Source organism: Amblyraja radiata, chromosome 1 (genome assembly GCF_010909765.2).
Source record: "Amblyraja radiata isolate CabotCenter1 chromosome 1, sAmbRad1.1.pri, whole genome shotgun sequence".
Taxonomy (NCBI): domain Eukaryota; kingdom Metazoa; phylum Chordata; class Chondrichthyes; order Rajiformes; family Rajidae; genus Amblyraja; species Amblyraja radiata.
The window spans coordinates 184,245,647-184,273,177 of NC_045956.1; the positions used below are offsets into that span (position 1 = coordinate 184,245,647).

At 47.1% G+C, this 27,531-nt stretch overlaps 1 protein-coding gene across 2 annotated transcripts in view; it reads right to left on the bottom strand.

Annotated features, from left to right (window-relative positions):
• Positions 1–3,892: 3,892 nt before the first annotated feature.
• Positions 3,893–27,531, bottom strand: part of aup1 (AUP1 lipid droplet regulating VLDL assembly factor) — a 62,197-nt gene continuing 38,558 nt past the window's right edge. Inside the window, exons 7-12 of one of the 2 annotated variants that reach the window (XM_033035918.1) lie at positions 25,325–25,391; positions 24,591–24,696; positions 18,837–18,995; positions 6,311–6,486; positions 5,088–5,179; positions 3,893–4,317 (exon numbers count right to left, since the gene is read on the bottom strand). In XM_033035918.1, the coding sequence (XP_032891809.1) occupies positions 4,254–4,317; positions 5,088–5,179; positions 6,311–6,486; positions 18,837–18,995; positions 24,591–24,696; positions 25,325–25,391 (664 nt within the window). In that variant the 3' untranslated portion in view covers positions 3,893–4,253. The remainder of the gene's footprint in view (positions 4,318–5,087; positions 5,180–6,310; positions 6,487–18,836; positions 18,996–24,590; positions 24,697–25,324; positions 25,392–27,531) is intronic. The other variant, XM_033035925.1, reaches the window with a different exon arrangement.

A 27,531-nucleotide genomic window follows, 5' to 3' on the forward strand; every position in this document is an offset into this window, starting at 1 on the left:
TGAATCTCTGGAACTCTCTGCCACAGAAGGTAGTTGAGGCCAATTTACAATTTTACCAAGCCAATTCATCTACAAACCTGCACGTCTTTGGAGTGTGGGAGGAAACAGATCAGGCTAGATGCAGGAAGATTGTTCCCGATGTTGGGGAAGTCCAGAACAAGGGGTCACAGTTTTAGGATCAGCGGGAAGTCTTTTAAGACCGAGATGAGAAAAACATTTTTCATACAGAGAATGGTGAATCTGTGGAATTCTCTGCCACAGAAGGTAGTTGAGGACAGTTCATTGGCTATATTTAAGAGGGAGTTAGATGTGGCCCTCGTGGCTAAAGGGATCAGGGGGTATGGAGAGAAGGCAGGTACAGGATACTGAGTTGGATGATCAGCCATGATCATATTGAATGGCGGTGCAGGCTCGAAGGGCCGAATGGCCTACTCCTGCACCTATTTTCTGTTTCTATGTATTAACCCCCAGTTCATACTATGACAAAAAAAATCTAAAGACAGAGTATGCAAGAATTTGTGCGCACGTCCACCACCAATTTTCCGGCAACTGGTGGTCAGGCACCTTCTTTAATTCTAGGCTGGGTGAGGCAGCCGATGTCGGCCTCTTCGGGACTTCCGCGGCCGATGGAATTCGCCCCCTGCGGCCGGGGCTCTGGAACTCTGGCCTGGTCGGAGCCGGCAGACCCATTCCCATAGACAATAGGTGCAGGAGTAGGCCATTCGGCCCTTCGAGCCAGCACCGCCATTCAATGTGATCATTGCTGATCATCCACAATCAGTACCCCGTTCCTGCCTTCTCCGCGTATCCAGTCTCCGCTATCTTTAAGAGCCCTATCTAGCTCTCTCTTGAAAGTATCCAGAGAACCTGCCTCCATTGAGGCAGAAAATTCCAGATTCACAACTCTCGTGTGTGAAAAAGTGTTTCCTCATCTCCGTCCTAAATGGCTTACCCTTTATTCTTAAACTGTGGCACCTGTTTCTGGACTCCTCCAACATCGGGAACATGTTTCCTGCCTCTAGCGTGTCCAAACCCTTAATAATCTTATGTTTCAATAAGATGCCCTCTCATCCTTCTAAATTCCAGAGTGTACAACCCCAGCCGCTCCATTCTATCAGCATATGAAAGTCCTGTCATCCTTAGGAAATAACCTTGTGAACCTACGCTGCACTCCCTTAATAGCAAGAATGTCCTTCCTCAAATTTGCACACAATACTCCATGTGTGGTCTCACTAGGGCCCTATACAACTGCAGAAGGACCTCTTTGCTCCTATACTCAACTCCTCTTGTTATGAAAGCCAACATGCCATTCGCTTTCTTCACTGCCTGCTGTACCTGCATGCTTACTTTCAGTGACCAATATACAAGGACCCCCACATCCCGTTGTACTTCCCCTTTTCCCAACTGACACCATTCAGATAATAATCAGCCTTCCTGTTTTTGCCACCAAAGTGGATAACCTCACATTTATCCGCATTAAATTTCATCTGCCATACATCTGCCCACTCCCCCAACCTGTCCAAGTCACCCAGCATTCTCATAGCATCCTCCTCACAGTTCACACTGCCACCCAGCTTTGTGTCATCTGCAAATTTGCTAATGTTACTTTGAATCCCTTCATCCAAATCATTGATGTATATTGTAAATAGCTGCGGTCCCGGCACCGAGCCTTGTGGTACCCCACTAGTCACTGCCTGCCGTTCTGAAAGGGACCTGTTAATCCCTAATCTTTGTTTCCTGTCTGCCAACCACTTCTCTATCCATGTCAGCACTCTTCCCCCAATGGCCCCTAATTTTGCCCACTAATCTCCTATGTGGGACCTTATCAAATGCTTTCTGAAAGTCCAGGTACACTACATCCACTGGCTCTCCATTGTCCCATTGTTCCAGTGACTGACGCCCGATGTCACCTGAAAACCGTCAAGTAGTACGACAGGATGTGACGCAGCTGCGTCAAGGTTGTCACTCCGCTTCACCAATTTCCACACGTCACCTTGGGGACAGGGCGCGCGTCACGCGGCGTCAATGTACGTCCACCCGCGACACGATACGACAGGTTGCGTCATCTGGGGAGCGCGACTTTGCGGGCCGGTATATCGGCCCCTCGGCGTTGGACTACTCTTGGAGGCCGTGATCTCCGTTGGGCCGGCAAAACGGATAATCCAGAAAGGCTCGGGAACCAAGGAACTGCCGGAAAATCGGCAGTGGACCTGTATTGCTGGGATGGGATGTAATGCTGAGGCTCTAAAAGGCGTTGGTCAGACCCCATTTGGAGTATTGTGAGCAATTTTGGACCCCGTATCTGAGGAAGGGTGTGCTGGTGTTGGGGAGGGTCCAGAGGAGTTGCACGAGAATTATCCGAGGAATGAATAGGTCAACCTATGATGAGCGTTTAACGGCACAGGGCCTGCACTCGCTGGAGTTTAGAAGGATGAGGGGGCCCCTCATTTGAAACTTACCGAATAGTGAAAGGCTCGGATAGAGTGGATGTGGAGATGAGTCCACTAGTGGGAGAGTCTAGGACTAGAGGACATAGTCTCAGAATAAAAGGACAGTCAGAGGGAGTTGAATCTATGGAATTCGTTGCCACAGAAGACTGTGGATTCCAGGTCAATGGATATTTGTATGGAAGACTTACAAAATTCTTAAGGGGTTGGACAGGCTAGATGCAGGAAGATTATTCCCGATGTTGGGGAAGTCCAGAACTAGGGGTCACAGTTTAAGGATAAGATGGAAGTCTTTTAGGACCGAGATGAGAAAAACATTTTTCACACAGAGAGTGGTGAAACTGTGGAATTATCTGCCACAGAAGGTAGTTGAGGCCAGTTCATTGGCTATATTTAAGAGGGAGTTAGATGTGGCCCTTGTGGCTAAAGGGATCAGGGGGTATGGAGAGAAGGCAGGTACGGGATACTGAGTTGGATGATCAGCCATGATCATATTGAATGGCGGTGCAGGCTCGAAGGGCCGAATGGCCTACTCCTGCACCTATTTTCTATGAAAATAGATAGATTCTTGATTAGTACAGGTGTCAGGGGTTATGGGGAGAAGGCAGGAGAATGGGGTTAGGAGGGACAGATAGATCAGCCATGATTGAATGGTGGAATAGACTTGATGGGCCGAAGGGCCTAATTCTGCTCCTATCACATAAACATTACTGAAAATTAACTCTAGAAGATCATAACAATTAACTCTAGAAGAATAAGAGGTAAGCCATTTAGAACGGAGATGAGGAGAAACCTTTTCACATAGAGTGGTGAGTCGGTGGAATTCTCTGCCTCAAGAGAATTCCAGACTCTGGACATCCGGTTCTCTGGATACTTTCAAGAGAGAGCTCGATAGGGTTCTTGAAGATAGCAGAGTCAAGGGGTAAGGGGAGAAGGCAGGAACGGAGTACTGATTGGGGATGATCAGCCATGATCACAGTGAATGGCGGTGCTGGCTCAAAGGGTCGAATGGCCTCCTCCTGCACCTATTGTCTATTGTCTAAGGGTGGTGGAGGCTGGTTCTCTGGATGTTTTCAAGAGAGAGTTAGATAGAGCTTTTAAAGACAGCAGGGTCAAGGGATATGGCTAGAAGGCAGGAACGGGGTACTGACATTTCGTTTGGACCTCAAGGGGTCCAAATGACAATAAATTGTATTGTATTGTATTGATTGTGGATGAGCAGCCATGATAACATTGAATGGCGGTGCTGGCTCGAGGGGGCGAATGGCCTACTACTGCACCTATCGTGTATTCTCATAAGATCATAAGAGGTAAGAGTAGAATTGAGCCATTCGGCCCATCAAGTCCCCTCCGCCAATCAATCATGGCTGATCTATCCTGCCCTCTCCCCATAACCTCTGACAATCCGTACTAGTCAGCGTAGGAACTAAGAAATAGTCAGGAGATCAGTTGTAAGCTCTTTATAAAGACTCAAAAAATACAGGGACACCGCCATTTTCCCAGTAGTATCCAGTACAGGAACATGCATGATTGTCATGCAGAATGCTCTGCAGAACTCCTCCCTTCCTCTCCCACCCCGCTCCCCCCCCCCCTCCCTCACTAATTGATTATTGAAAAGACTGCCCATAAAACATCTTAAAAATCAGACCCATATTATCGAAGAGAAAGTTTTTCCGAAACAAAAAAAAAAGAACAATCCCCCCAAAAAAAAGGCAAAAGGGGGAAAAAAAAAAGAAAGAAAATGTTGATTGATGTGCCGTCTCTGTGGAGAGTAGCTGGGCCTGGTCTCAGGTTCCGCGGTGGGTGTCAATGCTCCTGGTCCAGGCTCTCTTTGCTCTCTGTCGGCAGACCGTGTTTATCGATGTATCGCCTGTGATAGACGGGGAGAAGATGGTCAGAGATTACACTAGCGTGCACTGGCTGGGACTGTCCCAACTGCCTTGTGATTGAGGCAGTGCAGCGCAGATTGATCCCTGGGATGGCGGGACTGTCATATGAGGAAAGATTGAAAAGACTAGGCTTGTATTCACTAGAGTTTAGAAGGATGAGGGGAGGGGGAGGGGGGGGATCTTATAGAAACATATTAAATTATAAAAGGACTGGACAAGCTAGATGTAGGAAAAATGTTCCCAATGTTGGGCGAGTCCAGAACCAGGGGCCACAGTCTTAGAATAAAGGGGAGGCCATTTAAGACTGAGGTGAGAAAACACTTTTCACCCAGAGAGTTGTGAATTTGTGGAATTCCCTGCCACAGAGGGCAGTGGAGGCCAAATCGCTGGATGGATTTAATAGAGAGTTAGATAGAGCTCTAGGGGCTAGTGGAGTCAAGGGATATGGGGAGAAGGCAGGCACGGGTTATTGATAGGGGACGATCAGCCATGATCACAATGAACGGCGGTGCTGGCTCAAAGGGCCGAATGGCCTCCTCCTGCACCTATGTTTCTATGTTTAAGAAACAGCAATGGGCCTGGTCCCACGTGCGACTTTTTCGGCGACTGCCGGCACCCGTCATAGGTCGTTGCAGGTCGGCGACCAGAAACTTTTTCCGCAGGGCATCTATCTAGGTTAGTTTGCGAGATGTGCAGCTCACCTCCGCAATATTAGGTACAGCATTAAAATGAACCAGTATATGGTACTTACCTCTTTGCATAAGCATATAGGGCATCTTTTCTATCTTGCAGGGAGAGATGTCGGTCAACTGGCGATTTCTCAAACGTCATTTTGGAAACGGTCTTTATAAGAGAACAAAAATTAGATTAAAAATGCCATTTGGCCCATCATGAATCTACTGCCCCGTGAAATTTGGCTCTGACTATAGTACCCAGAGATCCATCCATCACCAAATAAATCGTCTACTCCGAAGATAGGCACAAAATGCTGGAGTAACTCAGCGGGTCAGGCAGCATCTCTGGAGAAAAGTAATAGGCGACGATTCGGGTTGAGACCCTTCTTTGGTGTGTGCCAGGGACAGGGGAAACTAGAGGCATGGGAAGGTACAGAACAAAGCAGAACCTGCATGACTCAAGAAAGGTGGAGCCCACAATTGTCCATTGTTAGCTGGGGACGAGGGGATGACGAAGGAATACAAACAGTGGAATCAGCAAGAGAACTAGGATGGGGGAGGGATAGAGTGAGAGAGGGGGAATGTACGGGTTACTTGAAATTAGAGAAATCAACGTTCATGCCACTGGGGTGGAAGCTGCCTAAGCGAAATATGAGGTGGTGTTCCTCCAATTTACGCTGGGCCTCACTCTGACAGTGGAGGAGGCCCAGAACAGAAAGGCCAGTGTGGGAATGGGAGTTAAATGGGAGAATGTGCAGCGTAGGTTTACAAGGTTAATTCCCGGGATGGCAGGACTGTCATATGCTGAGAGAATGGAGCAGCTGGGCTTGTGCACTCTGGAGTTTAGAAGGAAGAGAGGGAATCTCATTGAAACATATAAGATTATTAAGGGCTTGGATACGCTAGAGGCAGGAAACAAGTTCCCGATGTTGGGGGTGTCCAGAACCAGGGGCCACAGTTTAAGAATAAGGAGTAAGCCATTTAGAACGGAGATGAGGAAACATTTTTTCTCACAGAGTGGTGAGTCTGTGGGATTCTCTGCCTCAGCGGGCGGTGGAGGCAGGTTCTCTGGATACTTTAAAGAGAGAGCTAGATAGGGCTCTTAAAGATAGCAGAGTCAGGGGATATGGGGAGAAGGCAGGAACGGGGTACTGATTGTGGATGATCAGCCATGATCACATTGAACGGCGGTGCTGGCTCGAAGGGCCGAATGGCCTCCTCCTGTACCTATTGTCTATGTTTATGTCTATGATTCCTAACTCTGTGTAAAAATGGGACGGACACCACCCCTGGCGTTTACCTTGGGTGCGGGCGCGGCCTTTGGCACCTTCGGAGCGGCGGCGAGGTTGTGAGGCACGGCGTGAGGCGTGTTCGACAAGGAGTAGCTGGAAGGGCTGGCAGACACCTCCTCGGGAGAAAACTCCACTCGTCCCTCCAGCAGGTTGGTGATGGTGGTGTCCACGCACTTTGTACTCACTGAGGGAGAGAGGTCAAGCAGTCAACGGACAGGGTCATAGATGGTGAAACATAGAAAATAGGTGGAGGAGGAGGCCATTCTGCCCTTCGAGCCAGCACCACCATTCATTGTGATCTTGGCTGATCGTCCCCTATCAATAACCTGTGCCTGCCTTCTCCCCATATCCCTTGACTCCACTAGCCCCTAGAGCTCTATCTAACTCTCTCTTAAATCCATCCAGTGACCTGGCCTCCACTGCCCTCTGTGGCAGGGAATTCCATAAATTCACAACTCTCTGGGTGAAAAAGTTTTTTCTCACCTCAGTCTTAAATGACCTCCCCTTTATTCTAAGACTGTGGCCCCTGGTTCTGGACTCGCCCAACATTGGGAACGTTTTTCCTGCATCTAGATTGTCCAGTCCTTTTATAATTGTATATGTTTCTATAAGATGCCCCCTCATCCTTCTAAACTCCAGTGAATACAAGCCTAGTCTTTTCAATCTTTCCTCATGTGACAGTCCCGCCATCCCAGGGATCAATCTCGTGAACCTACGCTGCACTGCCCCAATCACAAGGATGTCCTTCCTCAAATTAGACGACCAATACTGTACTGAATGGCGGAGGAGACTTGATGGGCCGTATGGCCTAATTCTACTCCTATTCCTTATGACATTAAGGGGATGGGCGGGGTAAGATTCCTAGGGTGGTGAGTGCCTGGAACTCTCGAACGTTTACAGGTGTACAGTAGAGAGCATATAGACCGGTTGCATCATGGCCTGGTTCAGCAACAGGAACAGCCAGGAACAAAGATCGCAAAAAACTGGTGAACACTGCCCGGTCCGTCATGGGTTCTGACCTCCCCACCGTCGAAGGGATCTACAGGGGTCACTGCCTCAAAAAGGCAGCCAGCATCATCAGAGACCCACACCACCCTGGCCACGCTCTCATTTCACTCCTGCCATCGGGAAGAAGGTACAGGAGCCTGAAAACTGTAACGTCCAGGTTCAGGAACAGCTTCTTCCCCACAGCCATTAGGCTATTGAAAACTACAACCTCCAAATAAGGTCTGAACTCCATAGACGTGGGGACATTATTTTGACTTTACACTATTATTGTTTCGTTTATTTGTCTGTGTGTGTGTATATATATATATATATATACACACACACACAAATACATACATATATATATATATATGTCACGTGTACCGAGGTACAGCGTAGACAATACATGATTACAATTGATCCATTTACAGTATAGACACATGATAAGAGGATAACGTTTAGAAACATAGGCAATAGGTGCAGGAGTAGGCCATTCGGCCCTTCGAGCCTGCACCGCCATTCAATATGATCATGGCTGATCATCCAACTCAGTATCCTGTACCTGCCTTCTCTCCATACCCCCTGATCCCTTTAGCCACAAGGGCCACATCTAACTCCCTCTTAAATATAGCCAATGAACTGGCCTCAACTACCCTCTGTGGCAGAGAATTCCACAGATTCACCACTCTCTGTGTGAAAAAAGTTTTCCTCATCTCGGTCCTAAAAGATTTCCCCCTTATCCTTAAATTGTGACCCCTTGTTCTGGACTTCCCCAACATCGGGAGCAGTCTTCCTGCATCTAGCCTGTCCAACCCCTTAAGAATTTTATAAGTTTCTATAAGACCCCCCCTCAATCTTCTAAATTCTAGAGAGTACAAACCGAGTCTATCCAGTCTTTCTTCATATGAAAGTCCTGACATCCCAGGAATCAGTCTGGTGAACCTTCTCTGTACTCCCTCTATGGCAAGAATGTCTTTCCTCAGATTAGGAGACCAAAACTGTACGCATACTCCAGGTGTGATCTCACCAAGACCCTGTACAACTGCAGTAGAACCTCCCTGCTCCTATACTCAAATCCTTTTGCTATGAATGCTAACATACCATTCGCCTTCTTCACTGCCTGCTGCACCTGCATGCCTACTTTCAATGACTGGTCTACCATGACACCCAGGTCTCGTTGCATCTCCCCCTTTCCTAATCGGCCACCATTCAGATAATAATCTACTTTCCTGTTTTTGCCACCAAAGTGGATAACCTCACATTTATCCACATTATACTGCATCTGCCATGCATTTGCCCACTCACCCAGCCTATCCAAGTCACCTTGCAGCCTCCTAGCATCCTCCTCACAGCTAACACTGCCCCCCCAGCTTCGTGTCATCAGCAAACTTGGAGATGTTGCATTCAATTCCCACGTCCAAATCATTAATATATATTGTAAATAGCTGGGGTCCCAGAACTGAGCCTTGCGGTACCCCACTAGTCACTGCCTGCCATTGTGAAAAGGACCCGTTTACTCCTACTCTTTGCTTCCCGTCTGCCAACCAGTTCTCTATCCACATCAATACTGAAACCCCAATACCGTGTGCTTTAAGTTTGTATACTAATCTCTTATGTGGGACCGTGTCGAAAGCCTTCTGAAAGTCCAGATATAACACATCCACTGGTTCTCCCTTATCCACTCTACTAGTTACATCCTCGAAAAATTCTATAAGATTCGTCAGACATGATTTACCTTTCATAAATCCATGCTGACTTTGTCCAATGATTTCACCACTTTCCAAATGTGCTGCGATCCCATCTTTAATAACTGACTCTAGCAGTTTCCCCACTACCGACATTAGACTAACTGGTCTGTAATTCCCCGTTTTCTCTCTCCCTCCCTTTTTAAAAAGTGGTGTTACATTAGCTACCCTCCAATCCTCAGGAACTAATCCAGAATCTAAAGAGTTTAGTGCAAGGTAAAGCCAGGATAGTCCGAGGTAGATAGTAGTTCAGGACTGCTCTCTGGCTGTGGTAGGATGATTTGGTTGCCTGATAACAGCTGGGAAGATGATCACTGATGATCAGTCCGAAGAAGGGCCTCAACCCAAAACGTCACCCGTTCCTTCTCTCCAGAGATGCTGCCTGTCCCGCTGAGTTACTCCAGCATTTTGTGTCTACCTTCAATTTAAACCAGCATCTGCAGTTCCTTCCTACATGATCAGCCATGAGGGAAACATAGAAAATAGGTGCAGGAGTAGGCCATTCGGCCCATCATATTGAATGGCGGTGCAGGCTCGAAGTGTCGAATGGCCTACTCCTGCACCTAATTTCTATGTTTCTATGTTTCCACTGGGAATGGAGGGATATGGGCAAAGTGCAGGCGAACAAGAGTTGGTCTTGGCATCATGCTTGGCCCGTACATTGTTGGCTGAAGGGCGTGTTCTTGTGTGTTTGGGTGTTCTCTGCTGTTCTTTGTAAAAATCCCCCATCAAGCAATGGTTTATCTTTAAAACGCCCGCCCAATTTCCAAATAAAAAGCAAGCAAGTTCATCCAGCACCTTTCACAAATATTCACCCTAACATGCCAAAGCACTCCACAACCTATGACGTACTTGAAGTAAAGTCTCCGTGGCAATGAATCAACTATTTCAGACACAAGTCTCTACAAGCAATGGCACTTTTAAAAAAAAATTCACTGAAAGGTTGGGCAGAACAGAGTTATACAGCACAGTAGCAGGCCCTTCGGCCCAGCATGTCCATGCCAACCAAGATGCCCCATCTACACTAGTCCTACCTGACTGAGGGGTACCGATCTGAAATGTTGCCTGCCCTTTCCCTCCACAGATGCTACCTGACCTGCTGATCAATCCAGGTGCTCCTTCTCTCCAGCCAATCTAGCTCATGCATTCTGGTCTTGCCCCAAACTTGGTAACTACTGGGCGACGTCCTTGGGATGACAGTGAGATCGTGCCCGCTTGGTGCTGTATTTAGTGTAGCAGATAAAACCTTGGGTTTAAACACAACCCAGTCTGATATCATTACATTTACATCACTTTTGGCCCAGAGGAGAATCTTGCTGGTCGTGAAATCTACCACTCCTCCATCTGCTGCTGCTTGGCTGGAAGACGTGATGTTTTTTTTAAGGCTAGAAAAGATTAAATTCACATTGAGGGGGTCTGTGAAAATGTTTTATTTGAAATGGGAACCCTTTTTATCATACTTTGAGGGTCTAAAGGAACTACCTGTTGACTGAGGGCACTTGATAGTAAGTGGGGAGCTGCCTTTATTCTGTTTTGTTACTTTATTATTGTTAAAATGTGCATTTGATTTTGTGATATATTTGTATTGTGAAAACATTAGCTGCCAAGGGGTGTTTAGGGAGGGTGGGTTAGGGTTATTTTGTTATTATTATTTATAAAAAACAAAATGGAGGGAAATGTAATGCCATACGTCAGATGTACTGTAAATTTTTTTTCCTCCAATAAAAATAAATTAAATATAAAATCCAGCACTTTGTTTTCCCAGTTAACTTCTCACATGAAAGGTAGCTTTGCAACATAGTCACACAGTGTGGAAATAAGCCCTTCGGCCCAACTTGCCCCATTTACTCTCGTCCCACCTGCCATATCCCTCTAATCCTGTCTCATCCAAGTACTTGTCTAAATATCTCTTAAACACGATGATAAAGTCAATGGGTATTTTTAAAGTGCAGATTGACCGATTCTTGATTAGTACAGGTGTCTGGGTTTATGGGGAGAAGGCAAGAGAGTGGGGTTGAGAGGAAAAGATAGATCAGCCATGATTAAATGGCGGAGTAAACATGATGGGCCAAATGACGCAATTCTGCTCCTAGAACTTATGATCGCCCTGCCTCAATTACCTCATGCAGCTCATTGCATATATCCACCACCCTTTTTGTAAAAAAGTTACCCCTCAGGTTCCTCTTAATTCTCCCCCCACCCCCCCCACCTTAAATCACCTTACTAGATCAAGTCCATGATCTTCCACTCTACCTCACTGTGGCACTTTTTAAAAATCTGCACTTTCCATTACCGTAACAGGGCACTGATGGGCTTGTCCCACTTGGCAATCTTTTAGGCAACTGCCGGCGACTGTCATAGTCGTAGCAGGTCGCCGAAAAACCGGCGACAACCTACGACAGCACCTACGTCAGAAGTCAAGCTACGCTCATTGACATCAAAACCACTGTCGCCGAATATTTTTCGACGCGTTGACGCTAGGAATTTACCAGAAAGACGCCACGATTTTTTGCACGACTGAGGAGGCTACTCCCGGCGACCACCGGTGAACATGTGGCGACAAACTAGTCGCCTGTAGTAGCCTAAAAAATTGCCTAAGTGGGACAGGCCTAGAACTGTACCTACGACCAAGAGATAAAATGTCCTGCAGTACCATGCTAAAGGAGAATGAGAGCGCTCTTCCCCAAGTCCTGGACGGTACTGAGTCTCAACAATAATAGATCAATATAATTGAGTCTGAAGATGGGTCTTGACCTGAAACGTCGCCCATTCCTTCTCTGCAGAGAAGCTGCCTGTCCCACTGAGTATTTTGTGTCTAACTTTGGTTTAAACCAGCATCTGCAGTTCCTTCCTACACAATAATAGATGAAAAGCTGCTTATCTGCCCACTGATTGAACGATACAGGCCTGTTCACTCTAGTTCCAAATTATCACACTTTGTCACCCGGTCCTTACACACAAGGGGCAATAAACAGTGGCCAATTAACTTATAAACAGTCAGGTTTGGCAGGTACGTGGACAGGACAGGTTTGGAGGGATATGGACCAAACGCAGGCAAGTGTAGATGGGACATGGTTGGCTGGTGTGGGTAAGTTGGACCAAAGGGCCTGGTTCCACGCCGTATCACTCTATGAATGATCGAGTGGGACAAGTTCTTGATTATCTTTGCTGCTTTTCTGAGGTAGTGCCAAGTGTAGATGGAGTCAAAGGTGGGAAGTCTGGTCCATACGCCTATGATCTCAAGTCCACCCAGCTTAAGCGCAAAAGTCACAGTCACAGGGAGAACGTGCAAACTCCACATGGACAGCACCCTAGTTCTCGTTTATTGTCAGGTGTACCGAGGTACAGTGAAAAGCTTTTTGTTGCGTGCTATCCAGTAGGCGGAAAGACAACACATGATTACAATCGAGCCGTCCAGTGTACAGATACATGATAAAGGGAATAACGTTCAGGGCAAGGTAAAGTCCAATTACAGATAGTCCGAGGACCTCCAATGAGGCAGGTGGGAGGTCAGAACCGCAGTCTAGTTGGCGATAGGATTCAGTTGAAGGTAGACAAAAAATGCCAGAGAAACTCAGTGGGTGAGGCAGTATCTATGGAGAGAAGGAACTGGCGACGTTTCAGATCGAGACCTTCCCTATATTGATAGGATTCAGTTGCCTGATAACAGCTGCTTACCTCCCCCCTTGATTCAAGGACCCAAGCAGTCGTTCCAGGTGCGACAGAGGTTCACCTGCATCTCCTCCAACCTCATCTATTGCATCCGCTGCTCTAGATGTCAGCTGATCTACATTGGTGAGACCAAGCGCAGGCTTGGCGATCATTTCGCCGAACACCTCCGCTCGGTCCGCAATAACCAACCTGATCTCCCAGTGGCTCAGCACTTCAACTCCCCCTCCCATTCCGAATCCAACCTTTCTGTCCTGGGCCTCCCCCATGGCCAGAGTGAGCACCACCGGAAACTGGAGGAGCAGCACCTCATATTCCGCTTGGGCAGTCTGCACCCTAGTGGCATAAACATTGACTTCTCCAATTTCCTGTAGCCCTTGCTGTCTTCTCCCCTTCCCAGCTCTCCCTCAGCCCTCTGGCTCCTCCTCTTCCTTTCTCCTTCCCGCCCCCCCCCCATCCCATCCTACATCAGTCTGAAGAAGGGTTTCGGCCCGAAACGTTGCCCATTTCCTTCGCTCCATAGATGCTGCCGCATCCGCTGAGTTTCTCCACCACTTTTGTCTAACAGCTGGGAAGAAACTGAGAAACTGACCCTGAAGGTGGGTGTGTGTGTGTGTGTGTGTGTGTTTTCACACTTCTATACCTTTTGCCTGATGGGGAGAGAGAGTGACCTGGGTGAGACTGGTCCTTGACTGTGCTGGTGCCCAAGGTTAGAATCAAAGCCGAGTCTCTGGCGCCCGTGAGGCAGCTGCACTACCAGCTCCGCCGTTCTGCCTCCCACTGCAGTACTGCCATTTGTGGGAACCTGCTGCGTCTCTGCCATGCATTCCACCAACACTTGATTGAGAGCGGCCGCATGTCTCAGCAAACCGAACCTCATTCAATGCCTTCGAAATTCCAGCTCCCCATCAAATAAAATGGACTTGCTTTTTTTTTTTTTTAATTCCCCTCAGTCATTTTAAATCAGCCACTGGGTTAGAATAAATGAAAATCAACTACATGAACTATTTTTAATTAGAAACTTCTGGATATATTTGCACATGTTTGCTCCAAGGGAAATGACCCATTTTTCTCAGGGTATTCAAGCAAATCGTCATAGTCATAAAGTGTGGAAACAGGCCCTACAGCCCAACTTGCCCACACCGACCAACATGTCCCATCTACACTAGTCCCACTTGACTGTGTTTGGCCTATATCCCTCTAAAAGCCCTGTCCCACGGTACGAGTTCATTCCAAGAGTTCTCCCGAGTTTGCCCTGATTTTAACTCGGAGATTTACGGTAATGGCCGCTCGTCGGTACTCGGGGCTCTCGTGGACATTTTTCATCATGTTGAAACATCTTCACGAGTCTTCCCGAGCTTACCTGCCGTTAGCGAGTCTTCCCGAGTACCTGCCGTTAGCGCTAAGAGACGTCCCCGAGCTCCGACGTACCCACTACGTTCATTCTCCGTGCTTACCACGAGTTTGATTTTTTTTAAACTCGGGAGAGCTCTTGGAATGAACCCGTACCATGGGACAGGGTTTTTACACTATCCTGTTTGACTTCTTCTTAAACATCGCAATAGTCCCAGCCTCAACTAACTCCTCCGGCAGCTCATTCCATGCACCCACCACTCTTTGCGTGAAAAGCTTACCCCTCGGATTCCCATTAAATCTCCCCAGAAGGAACACATGAAGAAGGGTGGTGGGTGTAACATCATATGCTGAGAGAATGGAGCAGCTGGGCTTGTATACTTTGGAGTTTAGAAGGATGAGAGGCTATCTTATGGAAACATATAAGATCATTAAGGGTTTGGACATGCTAGAGGCAGGAAACATGTTCCCGATGTTGGGAGAGTCCAGAACCAGGGGCCACAGTTCAAGAATAAGGGGTAAGCCATTTAGAAAGGAGACGAGGAAACACTTTTTCACACAGAGGGTTGTGAGTCTGTGGAATTCTCTGCCTCAGAGGGCGGTGGAGGCCGGTTCTCTGGATACTTTCAAGAGAGAGCTAGATAGGGCTCTTAAAGATAGTGGAGTCAGGGGATATGGGGAGAAGGCAGGAACGGGGTACTGATTGGGGATGATCAGCCATGATCACATTGAATGGTGGTGCTGGCTCGAAGGGCCGAATGGCTTACTCCTGCACCTATTGTCTATTGTCTAATAAAACACTCTTTTGACTCTGGCTTGACTCTAATGCGAGACAGTATTACTGTTGTCCACACCGTACATGGAGCAAGCTTGGTGCTAAAGTGCCCTCCAGTGGCAGACGCTGGCAATTAATTAAATAAATGTTCACTTTCAAAATGTAGGACTGGGGAAGGAATTGAAGGACAACTGTTGGCACTTATGGGGCAAAGAAGGTTTACGAGGATGTTGAGCTATGAGGGCCTGAGCTATAGGGAGAGGTTGAGCAGGCTAGGACTCTATTCCTTGGAGTGCAGGAGGATGAGGGGTGATCTAGTCAATGGATATTTTTAAGGCAGAGATGGATAAATTCTTGATTAGTATGAGTTTCAAAGGTTATGGGGAGAAGGCAGGAGAATGGGGTTATGATCTTATAGAGGTGTACGAAATTACGAGAGGAATAGATCAGGTGGACGCACAGAGTCTCTTGCACAGAGTAGGGGAATCAAGAACCAGAAGACATAGATTTAAGGTGAGGGGGCTAAGATTCAAGAAGAACCTTGTTCCTCTTGTGAAGACAAGTTTAGGTCCCTTACAGATACAGACAGGTGAATTTATGATGATAAACACCGAAATGGCAGAACAGTTAAACAAATACTTTGGTTCTATCTTCACTAAGGAAGACACAAACAATCTCCCAGAAATACTAGGGGACCAAGGATCTCGAGGGAGGGAGGAACTGAAGGGAGTCCACAATAGTCAGGAAATGGTGTTAGGTAAACTGTTGGGACTGAAGGCAGATAAAATCCCCAGGGCCTGATGGTCTGCATCCCAGAGTATTCAAGGTGGCCCTAGAAATTGTGGATCATTTTCCAAAGTTCTCTCGACTCTGGATTAGTTCCTGTGGACTGGAGGGTAGCCAATGTAACACCACTTTTTAAGAAAGGAGGGAGAGGGAAAACAGGGAATTATAGACCAGTTAGCCTTGCATCGGTAATGGAAAAATGCTGGAGTCGATGGTAAAGATGTTATAGCAGCGCATTTGGAAAGCAGTGTCAGGATCGGTCAAAGTCAGTATGGATTTATGAAGGAGAAATCATGCTTGACTAATCTTCTGGAATTTTTTGAGGATGTAACAAGTAGAATGGATAAGGGAGAGCAGTGGATGTGGTGTATCTGGATTTTCAAAAAGCCTTTGACAAGGTCCCACACAAGATCTTAGTGTGAAAAATTAGAGCACATGGTATTGGGGGTAGAGTGCTGACATGGATAGAGAACTGGTTGGCAGTCAGGAAGCAAAGAGTAAGAATTAACGGGTCTTTTTCAGAATGGCAGGCAGTGACTAGTGGGGTGCCGCAAGGCTCGGCTGGGACCCCAGCTATTTACAATATATATTAACGATTTAGACGAGGGAATTAAATGTGACATCTCCAAGTTTGCAGATGGCACAAAACTGGGTGGCAGAGTGAGCCGCGATGAGGATGCTATGAGGCTGCAGGGTGACTTGGATAGGCTGGGTGAGTGGGCACATGCATGGCAGATGCAGTTTAATGTGGATAAATGTGAAGCTATCCACTTTGGTGGCAGGAAGAGGAAGGCAGATTATTACCTGAATGGTGTCAGATTACGAAAAGGGGAGGTGCAACGGGACCTGGGTGTGCCTGTACATCAGTCACTGAAAGTAAGCATTCGGCTCGAAGGGCCGAATGGCCTCTTCCTGCACCTATTTTCTATGTTTCTATGTACAGCAGGCTGTGAAGAAAGCTAATGGCATGTTGGCCTTCATTGCAAGAAGATTTGTGTTTAGGAGCAAGATGGTCCACCTGCTGTTGTACAGAGCCCTGGTGAGACCACACCTGGAGTATTGTGTGCAATTTTGGTTACCTAATTTGAGGAAGGACATTATTGCTATTGAGGGAGTGCAGCGTAGGTTTACCAGGTTAATTCCTGGGATGGCGGGACTGGCATATAATGAAAGAATGGGTCGACTGGGCTTGTATTCACTGGAATTTAGGATGTGAGGGGATTTTATAGAAACATATAAAATTCTTAAAGGATTAGACAGGCTAGATGCAGGAAAATTGTTCCTGATGTTGGGGGGGGAGTCCAGAACCAGGGGTCACAGTTTAAGAATAAGGGAAAGGCCATTTAAGACTGAGATGAGGAAAAACTTCTTCACCCAGAGAGTTGTGAATCTGTGGAATTCTCTGCCACAGAAGGCAGCGGAGGCCAATTCACTGGAGTTAGATGTAGCTCTTAGGGCTAAAGGAATCAAAGGATATGGGGAAAAAGCAGGAACGGGGTTCTGATTTGAGATGATCAGCCATGATCATATTAAATGGCGGTGCTGGCTCAAAGGGTCGAATGGGGGGTAAATCTTTCGCACAAAAGGGGGTGGGTGTATGGAAAGAGCTGCCGGAGGAGGTAGATGAGGCAGATACTATCGTGACGTTTAAGAAACAATTAGACAGGCCCATGAATGGGCCAGGTTAAGAGAGATATGGGCCAAATGCAGGCAGGTGGGACTAGTGTAGATGGGCATATTGGTCGATGTGGGCAAGTTGGGCCAAAGGGCCTGTTTCCACGCTGCATTATTCTATGCCTTCTGTATGGTGCTATTTAGTCCTGCCTCTCCTGGCTTTCTCAACCCGACCCCCACAATCAGTGTGACAAGTCCCGACAAGTCTGTGGAATTCTCTGCCTCCGAGGGAGGTGGAGGCTGGTTCTCTGGATGCTTTCAAGAGAGAGCTAGATAGAGCTCTTAAAAATTGCAGAGTCAGGGGATATGGGGAGAAGGCAGGAACGGGGTACTGATTGGGGATGATCAGCCATGATCACAGTGAATGGGGGTTCTGGCTCGAAGGGCCAAATGGCCTACTCCTGCGTCTATTGTCTATTGAGGCAGCATCTATGGGGAGAAGGAACAGGCGGCATTTCGGGTCGAGACCCTTAAGGTCGAGACCCTTCTCTCCATAGATGCTGCCTCACCCGCTGAGTTTCTACAGCATTTTTGTCTACCTTCGATCTTTCCAGCATCTGCAGTTTTTTTTTTAAACACAGAAAGGCGGTCCTGAGCTACAATCTACCTCATTGGAGACCCTTGGACTATCTTTAAGGGCCACATCTAACTCCCTCTTAAATATAGCCAGGGGTCACAGTATAAGGATAAGAGGGAAGTCATTTAGGACCGAGATGAGAAAATCATTTTTTACACAGAGAGTGATGAATCTGTGGAATTCTCTGCCACAGAAGGTAGTTGAGGCCAGTTCATTGGCTATATTTAAGAGGGAGTTAGATGTGGCCCTTGTGGCTAAAGGGATCAGGGGGTATGGAGAGAAGGCAGGGATGGGATACTGAGTTGGATGATCAGCCATGATCATATCGAATGGCGGTGCAGGCTCGAAGGGCCGAATGGCCTACTCCTGCACCTATTGTCTATGTTTCTAAACTGTGACCCCTTGTTCGCGACTTCCCCAACATCGGGAACAATCTTCCTGCATCTAGCCTGTCCAACCCCTTAAGAATTTTGTAAGTTTCAATAAGATCCCCCCTCAATCTTCTAAATTCTAGCGAGTACAAGCCGAGTCTATCCAGTCTTTCTTCATATGAAAGTCCTGCCATCCCAGGAATCATTCTGGTGAACCTTCTCTGTGGCAAGAATGTCGTTCCTCAGATTAGGAGACCAAAACTGTGCGCAATACTCCAGGTGTGGTCTCACCAAGACCCTGTACAACCGCAGTAGAACCTCCCTGCCCTTATACTCAAATCCCTTTGCTATGAATGCTAACATACCATTCGCTCAATGAACGCACAAACTCCGGACACACATCCCGGGTCTCTGGCGATGTAAAGGGGGAAACTCTACGGATGCGCCACCGTGCCGCCCATCCATGGAGGGCGGCGTTTCAGATCGGGTCTCTTTTTCCCCAGTCCCTGCCGCCCAAAAGTGCCGCGGGTGTGCGAGCAAGCGAAAATAAAACAGAAATAAGACAATGAGAGGGAAAGGAGCAAGATGAAGTCCTACCTAAGTCCATTTTAATGACATTGGTTGGGATGTGAGGCAGCACCTCTTTGACTTGCTTGGCCATCCCCGCGATGCGAATGTCCTCGGCCGACAGACTGCTAATGCTCAGTCCCGGAAGGAAAGTCCGAGGTCGGGCTCCCGAGGGCCGACTGCTCGTTCCTGCAACAAAGCTTCCAATGTTAATTCACCTCCCAGTTAATTATAGAGTCATGCAGCGTGGAAACAGGCCCTTCGGCCCAACTCGCCCACACCGGCCAACATGTCCCATCTGCACTAGTGCCACCTGCCTGCATTTGGCCCGTCCCTCTAAACCCGTCCTATCCATGTACCTGTCTAAATATTTCATTAGTACCTGCCTCAACCACCTCCAGCGGAAGCTTGTTCCCTCCGACCTACCATCCTTTGCGTGAAAAAATTCACAAGGTGCAGTAGAATTAGGCCATTCGGCCCATCGAGTATACTCTGCCATTCAATCATGGCTGATCTCTGCCTCCTCATCCCATTCTCCCCACAGCCCTTGACACCCGTTCTGATCAAGAATTTGTCTATCTCTGCCTTAAAAATATCCACTGACTTGGCCGCCACTGCCCTCTGTGGCAATGAGTTCCACAGGTTCACCACCCTCTGACTAAAGTTGTTCCTCCTCACTGCCTTTCTAAAAGAGCGCCCATTAATTCTGAGGCTGTGACCTGTGGTCCTAGACTCTCCCACCAGCAGAAACATCCTCTCCACATCCAAGTTATCCTTCAGGTTCCTATGAAATCTTTTCCCCTCTCACCTTAAACCTATGTCTGCTGGATCTCGATTCCCCTACTCTGGGCAAGAGATTGTGCGTCTACGCGATCTACTCCTCTCATGATTTTGCACACCTCTACAAGATCATCAATGGGTGATCGATGGTCAGTGTGGACTCAGGAGGGCCAAAGAGCCCGTTTGCATGCTGTACCTCTAAACTAAATTAAAAAAATTAATCACTGACAAGCCCTCCACAGAGGGCAGTGGAGGCCAAGTCACTGGATGGATTGAAGAGAGAGTTAGATAGAGCTCTAGGGGCTAGTGGAGTCAAGGGATATGGGGAGAGGCAGCCACGGGTTATTGATAGGGGACGATCAGCCATGATCACAATGAATGGCGGTGCTGGCTCAACGGGCCGAATGGCCTCCTCCTGCACCTATTTTCTATGTTTCTAAGGCATTATCGGAAGTTAAAGCAAATAGAATGAAACGTAATTGGAATGAAACGTAATTTTATAAAAGTATAAAAGGACTGGACAAGCTAGATGCAGGAAAAATGTTCCCAATGTTGGGCGAGTCCAGAACCAGGGGCCACAGTCTTAGAATAAAGAGGAGGCCATTTAAGACTGAGGTGAGAAAAAACTTTTTCACCCAAAGTTGTGAATTTGTGGAATTCCCCGCCACAGAGGGCAGTGGAGGCCAAGTCACTGGATGGATTTAAGAGAGAGTTAGATAGAGCTCTAGGGGCTAGTGGTGTCAAGGGATATGGGGAGAAGGCAGGCACGGGTTATTGATAGGGGACGATCAGCCATGATCGCAAGGAATGGCGGTGCTGGCTCGAAGGGCCGAATGACCTCCTCCTGCACCCATTTTATATGTTTCTAGAATGAAAACGTAATCGCCTTGGCTGGGACATTGAACCACTGACTAGTGAGATTACATAAGGACATGAGAACAGAAATATTCACCTCATTTAAAAATGAATTTGTGAAACAGAGGAGGATGACAAATCTCCAAGTTTCCTGATGGCAGTGCAAACAGTGTAGATGGAAACGTTAAACACAAGAGACATCAATAGATCAAAGTGGGCTGATCTGTGGTATTTGGATTTCAGTCTCGGCAAATATGGGGTCAATTACTTTGGACCAAAAATGGATAGAACAGCAATTTTAAACAGCAAAAGGGTAGAGGCAGTGAAAGCCCAGTGGGATTCAGGGTCCACAAACATTAATCTTTAAAATGTCAGCAGCTGGTACCTAAACTAATCACAAAAGAGCTAATGGAATGCTGATCTTTACAAGATCTAGAGGATTGGAATACATGGGGATGGAAACTATGTTACATCAATGCGAGGTTGTTGCCAGGACTTGAAAGCAGAGAGAGTTGCTGCTTTACAGCGCCAGAGACCCGAGTTCCATCCCGACTACGAGCGCTGCCTGTACAGAGTTTGTACCTCTCCCCACGACTGCGTGGGTTTTCTCCGGGTGCTCCGGTTTCTTCCCACACTCAAAAGACACGCAGGTTTGTAGGTTAATTGACTCCGGTAAATTTGTAAATTGTCTCTAGTGTATGGGATAGTGCCAGTGTACGGGGTCATCGCTGGTCGGCGCAGACTTGGCGGGCCGAAGAGCATGTTTCCGCGCTGTATTTTTCAAGTCCAAAGCTGCGCCGCCCAAGCGATACAGCGTTGGAAACAGGCCCTTCGGCCCACCGAGTCCGCACCGAGCAGCGATCCCCGCACATTAACACACTAGGGACAAGCCAATCAACCTACAAACCTGTACGTCTTTGGAGTGTGGGAGGAAAGCGAAGATCTCAGAGAAAACCCACGCAGGTCACGGGGAGAACGTACAAACTCCATACAGACAGCACCCACAGACCGGTTGTAACCCAGGTCTCTGGCGCTTTAAGCGCTGTAAGACAGCAACTCTACCGCTGCGCCACTCTTTGACTTAGGGGTATGACGTGCTCTATTAAGCCTTACAGATCAAATGACAGGAATGAAGTTTGAAACATCTCGACGCGCAATGGGTGGTATAAATTTAGAAATCTCTTCCCACAAACGCCAAGTGATGTTGGGCCAACTGTTAATTTTACATCTGAGATTGATAGGATGTTATTAACCCAGGGTATTAAGGGATTTGGGACAAAGGAATGTAAAAGGAGAAGTCACGGTGATCAGTCATGACCTCAATTAGTAGAGGAACGCACTCAAGGGGTGAAATGACCCAGTATTGTTGCTCCCATGTCCTCAAAATAATTAACCTTTATTTGGGCTCCTCCTCTTGAGTGCTGCATGTTGATAGAAGTTACATTCGTCCATGGATTTAAATTCAATGCTGAATAATTAACTTTGCAATTTAATATGATGAACAATTTGAGGTTTCTTATTTAGTAGTCCCCTAGCAAGAAAGATAGAAACATAGAAAATAGGTGCAGGAGTAGGCCATTCGGCCCTTTGAGCCTGCACCGCCATTCAATATGATCATCCAACTCAGTATCCTGCACCTGCCTTCTCTCCATACCCCCTGATCCCTTTAGCCACAAGGGCCACATCTAACTCCCTTTTAAATATAGCCAATGAACTGGCCTCAACTACCTTCTGTGGCAGAGAATTCCAGTGAAGCATTGGAACATATAAGATTATTAAGGGTTTGGACACGCTAGGGGCAGGAAATATGTTCCCGATGTTGGGGGAGTCCAGAACCAGGGGCCAGAGTTTAAGAATAAGGGATAAGCCATTTAGAACGGAGACGAGGAAACACTTTTTCTCACAAGAGAGTTGTGAGTCTGTAGAATCCTCTGCCTCAGAGGGTGGTGGAGGCCAGTTCTCTGGATACTTTCAAGAGAGCTAGATAGGGCTCTTAAAAATAGCGGAGTCAGGGGATATGGGGAGAAGGCAGGAACGGGGTACTGATTGTGGATGATCAGCCATGGTCACATTGAATGGCGGTGCTGGCTCGAAGGGCTGAATGGCCTACTCCTGTACCTATTGTCTATCATGTTATACAAGACTTTGGTGATGCCACACGAAGAGCAGTGTTCAGTTTTGCTCGCCATGTTATAGGAAAGAGGTTGTCATGCTGGAAAGGGCAGAGATAATGTACGAGGACGTTGCCAGGACTCAAGGGCCTGAGCTGTCTGGAGAGGTTGAGCAGGTTTGGGCCCTATTCCTTTGGAGCGCAGCAGGATGAGGGGCAATCTTATAGAGGTGGACAAAATCATGAGGGGAATAGATCAGGTAAAGGCACAGTCTTTGGCGCAGAGTAGGAGATTAAAGTAGCCTCAAAAAGGCTGGCAGTATCATCAAGGACCCACACCATCCTGGCCACACACTCGGAGCCTGAAGACTGCAACGACCAGGTTCAGGAATAGCTACTTCCCCACAGCCATCAGGCTATTAAACTTGGCTCGAACAAAACTCTGAACATTAATAGCCCATTATCTGTTATTTGCACTTTATCAGTTTATTTATTCATGTGTGTATATATTTATACAATGGTATATGGAGACACTGATCTGTTTTGTATTCATGCCTACTATGTTCTGTGTGCTGAAGCAAAGCAAGAATGTCATTGTCCTATACAGGGACACATGACAATAAACTCTCTTGAATCTTGAATCTTGATTCTAGAACCAGAAGACATAGGTTTAAAGAGATGGGGGAAAGATTTAATAGGAATCTGAGGGATAACTTCTTTACACAAAGACTAGTGGGTGTATGGCACAGGAGGTCGTTGAGAAGAAATTCAAGAAGCATGGATAGGAGAGGTTCGGAAGTATGGGTTTAGAGGGATAGACAATAGGTGCAGGAGTAGGCCATTTGAGCCATTCCCTGTCATCATGGCTGATCATCCACATTCAGTATCCCGTTCCTGCCTTCTCACCATATCCCCCAGACTCCGCTATCTTTAAGAGCTCTATCTAACCCTCTCTTGAAAGCATCCAGAGAATCGGCCTCCACTGCCTTCTGAGGCAGAGAATTCCATATTCACAACTCTCTGGGTGAAAAAGAAAAATCTCCGTTCTAAAAGGCCAACCCTTTATTCTTAAAGGGGCCAAACACACGCTGGTGGGACGAATGAAGATGTTGGCCGTTGTGAGGCTCTCTGAAGCGATTACATTAATTCCATATCCCTCTGTGCCTTACCTAATGACATTGGATGGGGCAAGTTGGGCCTAAATTTCAAACTCTAACTAAACTAAAGGTCTGTAGCAGACTGCAAAGTGTCTGAGCTGGTGTAGATTTGACCTGCAGTAGCTCAGCAGCTGCGGTAATGCATTGGTCTAAACACCGATGATATTCAAGGCTGAACATGGGACATATGCATTACTATGACCAGGCATGATATTCACCTCCAGAAAAAAAGTAGGAAGTATTGGCTGGGGGTCCAGGAGGCCGGTTAGGCCCCTCCCATTAGGGGTTTAGGGGGCTCCTGTATTTTCAATAAACTGAAAGTGATTACCAAGCTTTCTGCTGGTAGTTTACAAAATAGTTTACAAAAAAAAACCTCTAACACATAACCAGTTAAATAACCCCCAAAAGATAAATATTTCAAGAAATAAATGACTTAATACAACTAAATCTTTACAAAAAATGTTACCTGAAATGTCTCTGCCTAGCACTGTGTGCAAACAGCACAGAAAAAAGTGATGTTGGCTGCAGCCAACTTCTGCTTCAGTAAGGGAAGCTTACTGGAATGGCCGCAATGCCCCCTCGGAGACTGCGTCTGATTAGACACTGAGTGACCAGTGCATTACATGATTGGATGCAACGCCCTTGGAGACAGCGGCTGATTGGACGGCAGGAGACCGATTTGTTGATTGGACGGGAATTTTAAGGGAAGCTGGTCGGTGATTGGACGCAACCCCTTAGAGTCAGCGGCTGATTGGCCGCAAAAATAATCAGGCACAAAAAAATTGAAAAACAGGAAAACAAATCGGAATTCCGATTTAAATCGGAAGAATATCATGCCTGTGTGAGTTTGTGAGTACAAGGAAGCTGAGATAAGGCACTGACCCGAGCTGGTCTCTGGTGGGGCCACGTGCTTCATCCTTTTGAGGTATTCCAGTTTGTCAGACTTGGTGTGATGAGTCGAAACAATACCGAGTTCCATCGCTAAATGCTGCAAGAAGATGAAAAAACAAAGATCAGACTCCTCTCCTTCCGCTCCACCATCCAGTGGACCACAATGCACACAAATATATATTGCCTTTAACATGCTAGGCAGCACGGTGGCGCAGCCATAGAGTTGCTGCCTCACAGCGCCAGGGACCCAGGTTCAATCCTGTCTGTCACCTCCAGACTCAGGAACAGCTTCATCCCCAGAGCTATAGCTGCTCTGAACCGGCCTTATTGAGTGCCACCCCACCCCCCCATGGACTGTCTCCCTCGGACGGTCACGTTGCACAGACACATCTGCGCTTTAGTCTGTTTGAACTGTTTTGACTATTTTACTGTTGTAATGTTCTTTTTACAAACCATGTTCTCGGGGTATCTAAATCAACATTTTATTAGTTATTTAAGTTATGACATCGGTTGGAAGCTGCATACCAAATCTCGTTGCACTTATGTGCAATGACAATAAAAGATATTATTATTATTTATTATTGTAAATTGTCCCTCATGTGTGTAGGGTAGTGCTAGTGTACGGGGGGGGGGGGGGAATCGCTGGTCGGCGTGGACTCAGTGGGCCGTAGGGCCTGCTTCCACGCTGTATCCTAAACTACACTCCCAGTTCACAAGTAACTCACCTCTTGGACTCTGACCGCAAACTCTTCCTCTGATTCACCTTCCATTAGGGACATGCTGGGAAGCCACCTGCAAGGTACAGGAAAGACAGCTGTAATAGTTGTTCACGACAGTTACACTCGCAATCATATACACTTGTGCTTTCCCACCTAAAATAATTTAGCCGCCAATATTTCTAAGGTGATCATTCCTGGAGTTCAGCGAAGTTAGTATGAGCGATTAGTATGGGTGTCAGGGGTTAGGGGGAGAATGGGGTTGAGAGGGAAAGATAGATCAACCATGATTGAACGGCAGAATAGACTTGATGGACCGAATGGCCTAATTCTGCTCCTATCGCGTATGAACTAATGAAGATTAGGTCGTGATGGGATGTTAGCTGCACAGAACAATATAATGCATTGAACTGCAAGTCAGGTGATAGGACAAGAATTAGGCCGTTTGGCCCATCGAGTCTACTCCGTCATTCAACCATGACTGATCTATCTCTCCCTCTCAACCCCATTCTCCTGCCTTCTCCCTATAACCCCTGACACCCTTGCTGATCAAGAATCTGTCAATCTCGGCTTTAAAAATTATCCATTAATTCGCCTCCACAATCTTCTGTGGCAATGAATTCCAGATTCACCACATTCCGATAGGTGGTATCTTTGGATAAATCAGCACTTTGGTAAAGGAATTATATATATTTTTTAAATGGGAAATACTCAGGGAGTCGGGCAACAGCTGCGGAGAAAGAAACGGGTTTAACATTTCAGTCAAAGCCCCTTTGTTAGCAATTTCCCAATTCTGCTGGGGCGCTTGAACTGAAACTTTGTTCCTCTTTCCACAGATGCTGCCTGACCCACTGAGCGCTTCCAGCATTTTTTTTTTTTTAATTCACACCGAGCATCTGCAGTTTATCGAAGATCTTTTTTTTTTAAATCACCAATTGGTTGAGTTTTTTTAAATAATTATCTGACAGATTCCACGGTGATTTTCTTCTGCGCAAACACAAGCTGGAAAGGGTGCATGGAAGATTGACGAGGATGCTGCCAGGCTATAGGGAGAGCTTGAGCAGGCTGGGACTCTTTGGAGCGCAGGAAGATAGAGGGTGATCTTACGGATGTATAAGATCGTGAGAGGAATAGATAGGGTAAATTCACAGAGCGCAATCATGAGAGGAATAGATCGGGTCGATGCTCTGGGTCTCTTTCCCAGAGTAGGGGGATTGAGAACCAGGGAACATAGTTGCAAGGTGAGGGGAGAAAGATTTAATAAGAATCCAAGGGGTAATTGAGGCTGGGACTATCCCAACGTTTAAGAAACATTGTGAGGTACACAGATAAGACCGGTTTAGAGGGATATGGGCCAATGCAGGCAGGACGAGTGTAGATGGGGCATGTTGGTCGGTGTGGGCAAGTTGGGCCGAAGGGCCTGTTTCCACGCTGTATCACTCTATGACTATTTCAGAGAGAAACAGACATCATCTGCCATGATAATGAAATGGTCTGCAGCTAACCCACCATTGCACGGAAAGGGAAACAGAGTGAAGGAAATATTAACAGCATTATGGAGTTCACAGAGTGATAAAGAACACAGGTAAAGGAAGTATATCAAATTAAAAGGCATAGATAAGAGTCAGAACCTATTCCCGCAGGGTGGAAATGTCCAACTCGAGAGGGAATAGCTATAAAGGTGAGGGGGGGGGGGGGGGGGGGGAGAAGTGTGGGAGTAACTTAGCGGTTCAGGCAGGATCCCTGGAGAACATGGATAGGTGATGTTTTGGGTTGGGACTCTTCTTCAGACCGATTCAACTGTATCAGTCTGTAGTAGGGTCCCAACACGAGGCATCACCTATTCACGTCGAATCAGTCTGAAGGGCCCCAACTCAGAACGTCATCTATCTATATTGAACCAGTCTGAAGAAGGACCCCGACCTAAAACGTCATCTATCTATATTGAAACAGTCTGAAGGGCCCGACCAAAAACTTCACCTATCTATGTTGAATCAGTCTGAAGGGCCCGACCAAAACTTCGTTCTTGCTTTCTCCCTCCTTCCCCTCCCCTTCCTAGCTTTCCCACAGCCCACTGTCTCCGCCCCTTCCTTTCTTCTTCCCACCCCCCCCCCCCCCACCCCCAAATCAGTCTGAAGAAGGGTCTCGATCCGAAACGTCACCTATTCCTTCGCTCCGTAGATGCTGCCTCACCTGCTGGGTTTCTGCAGCATTTT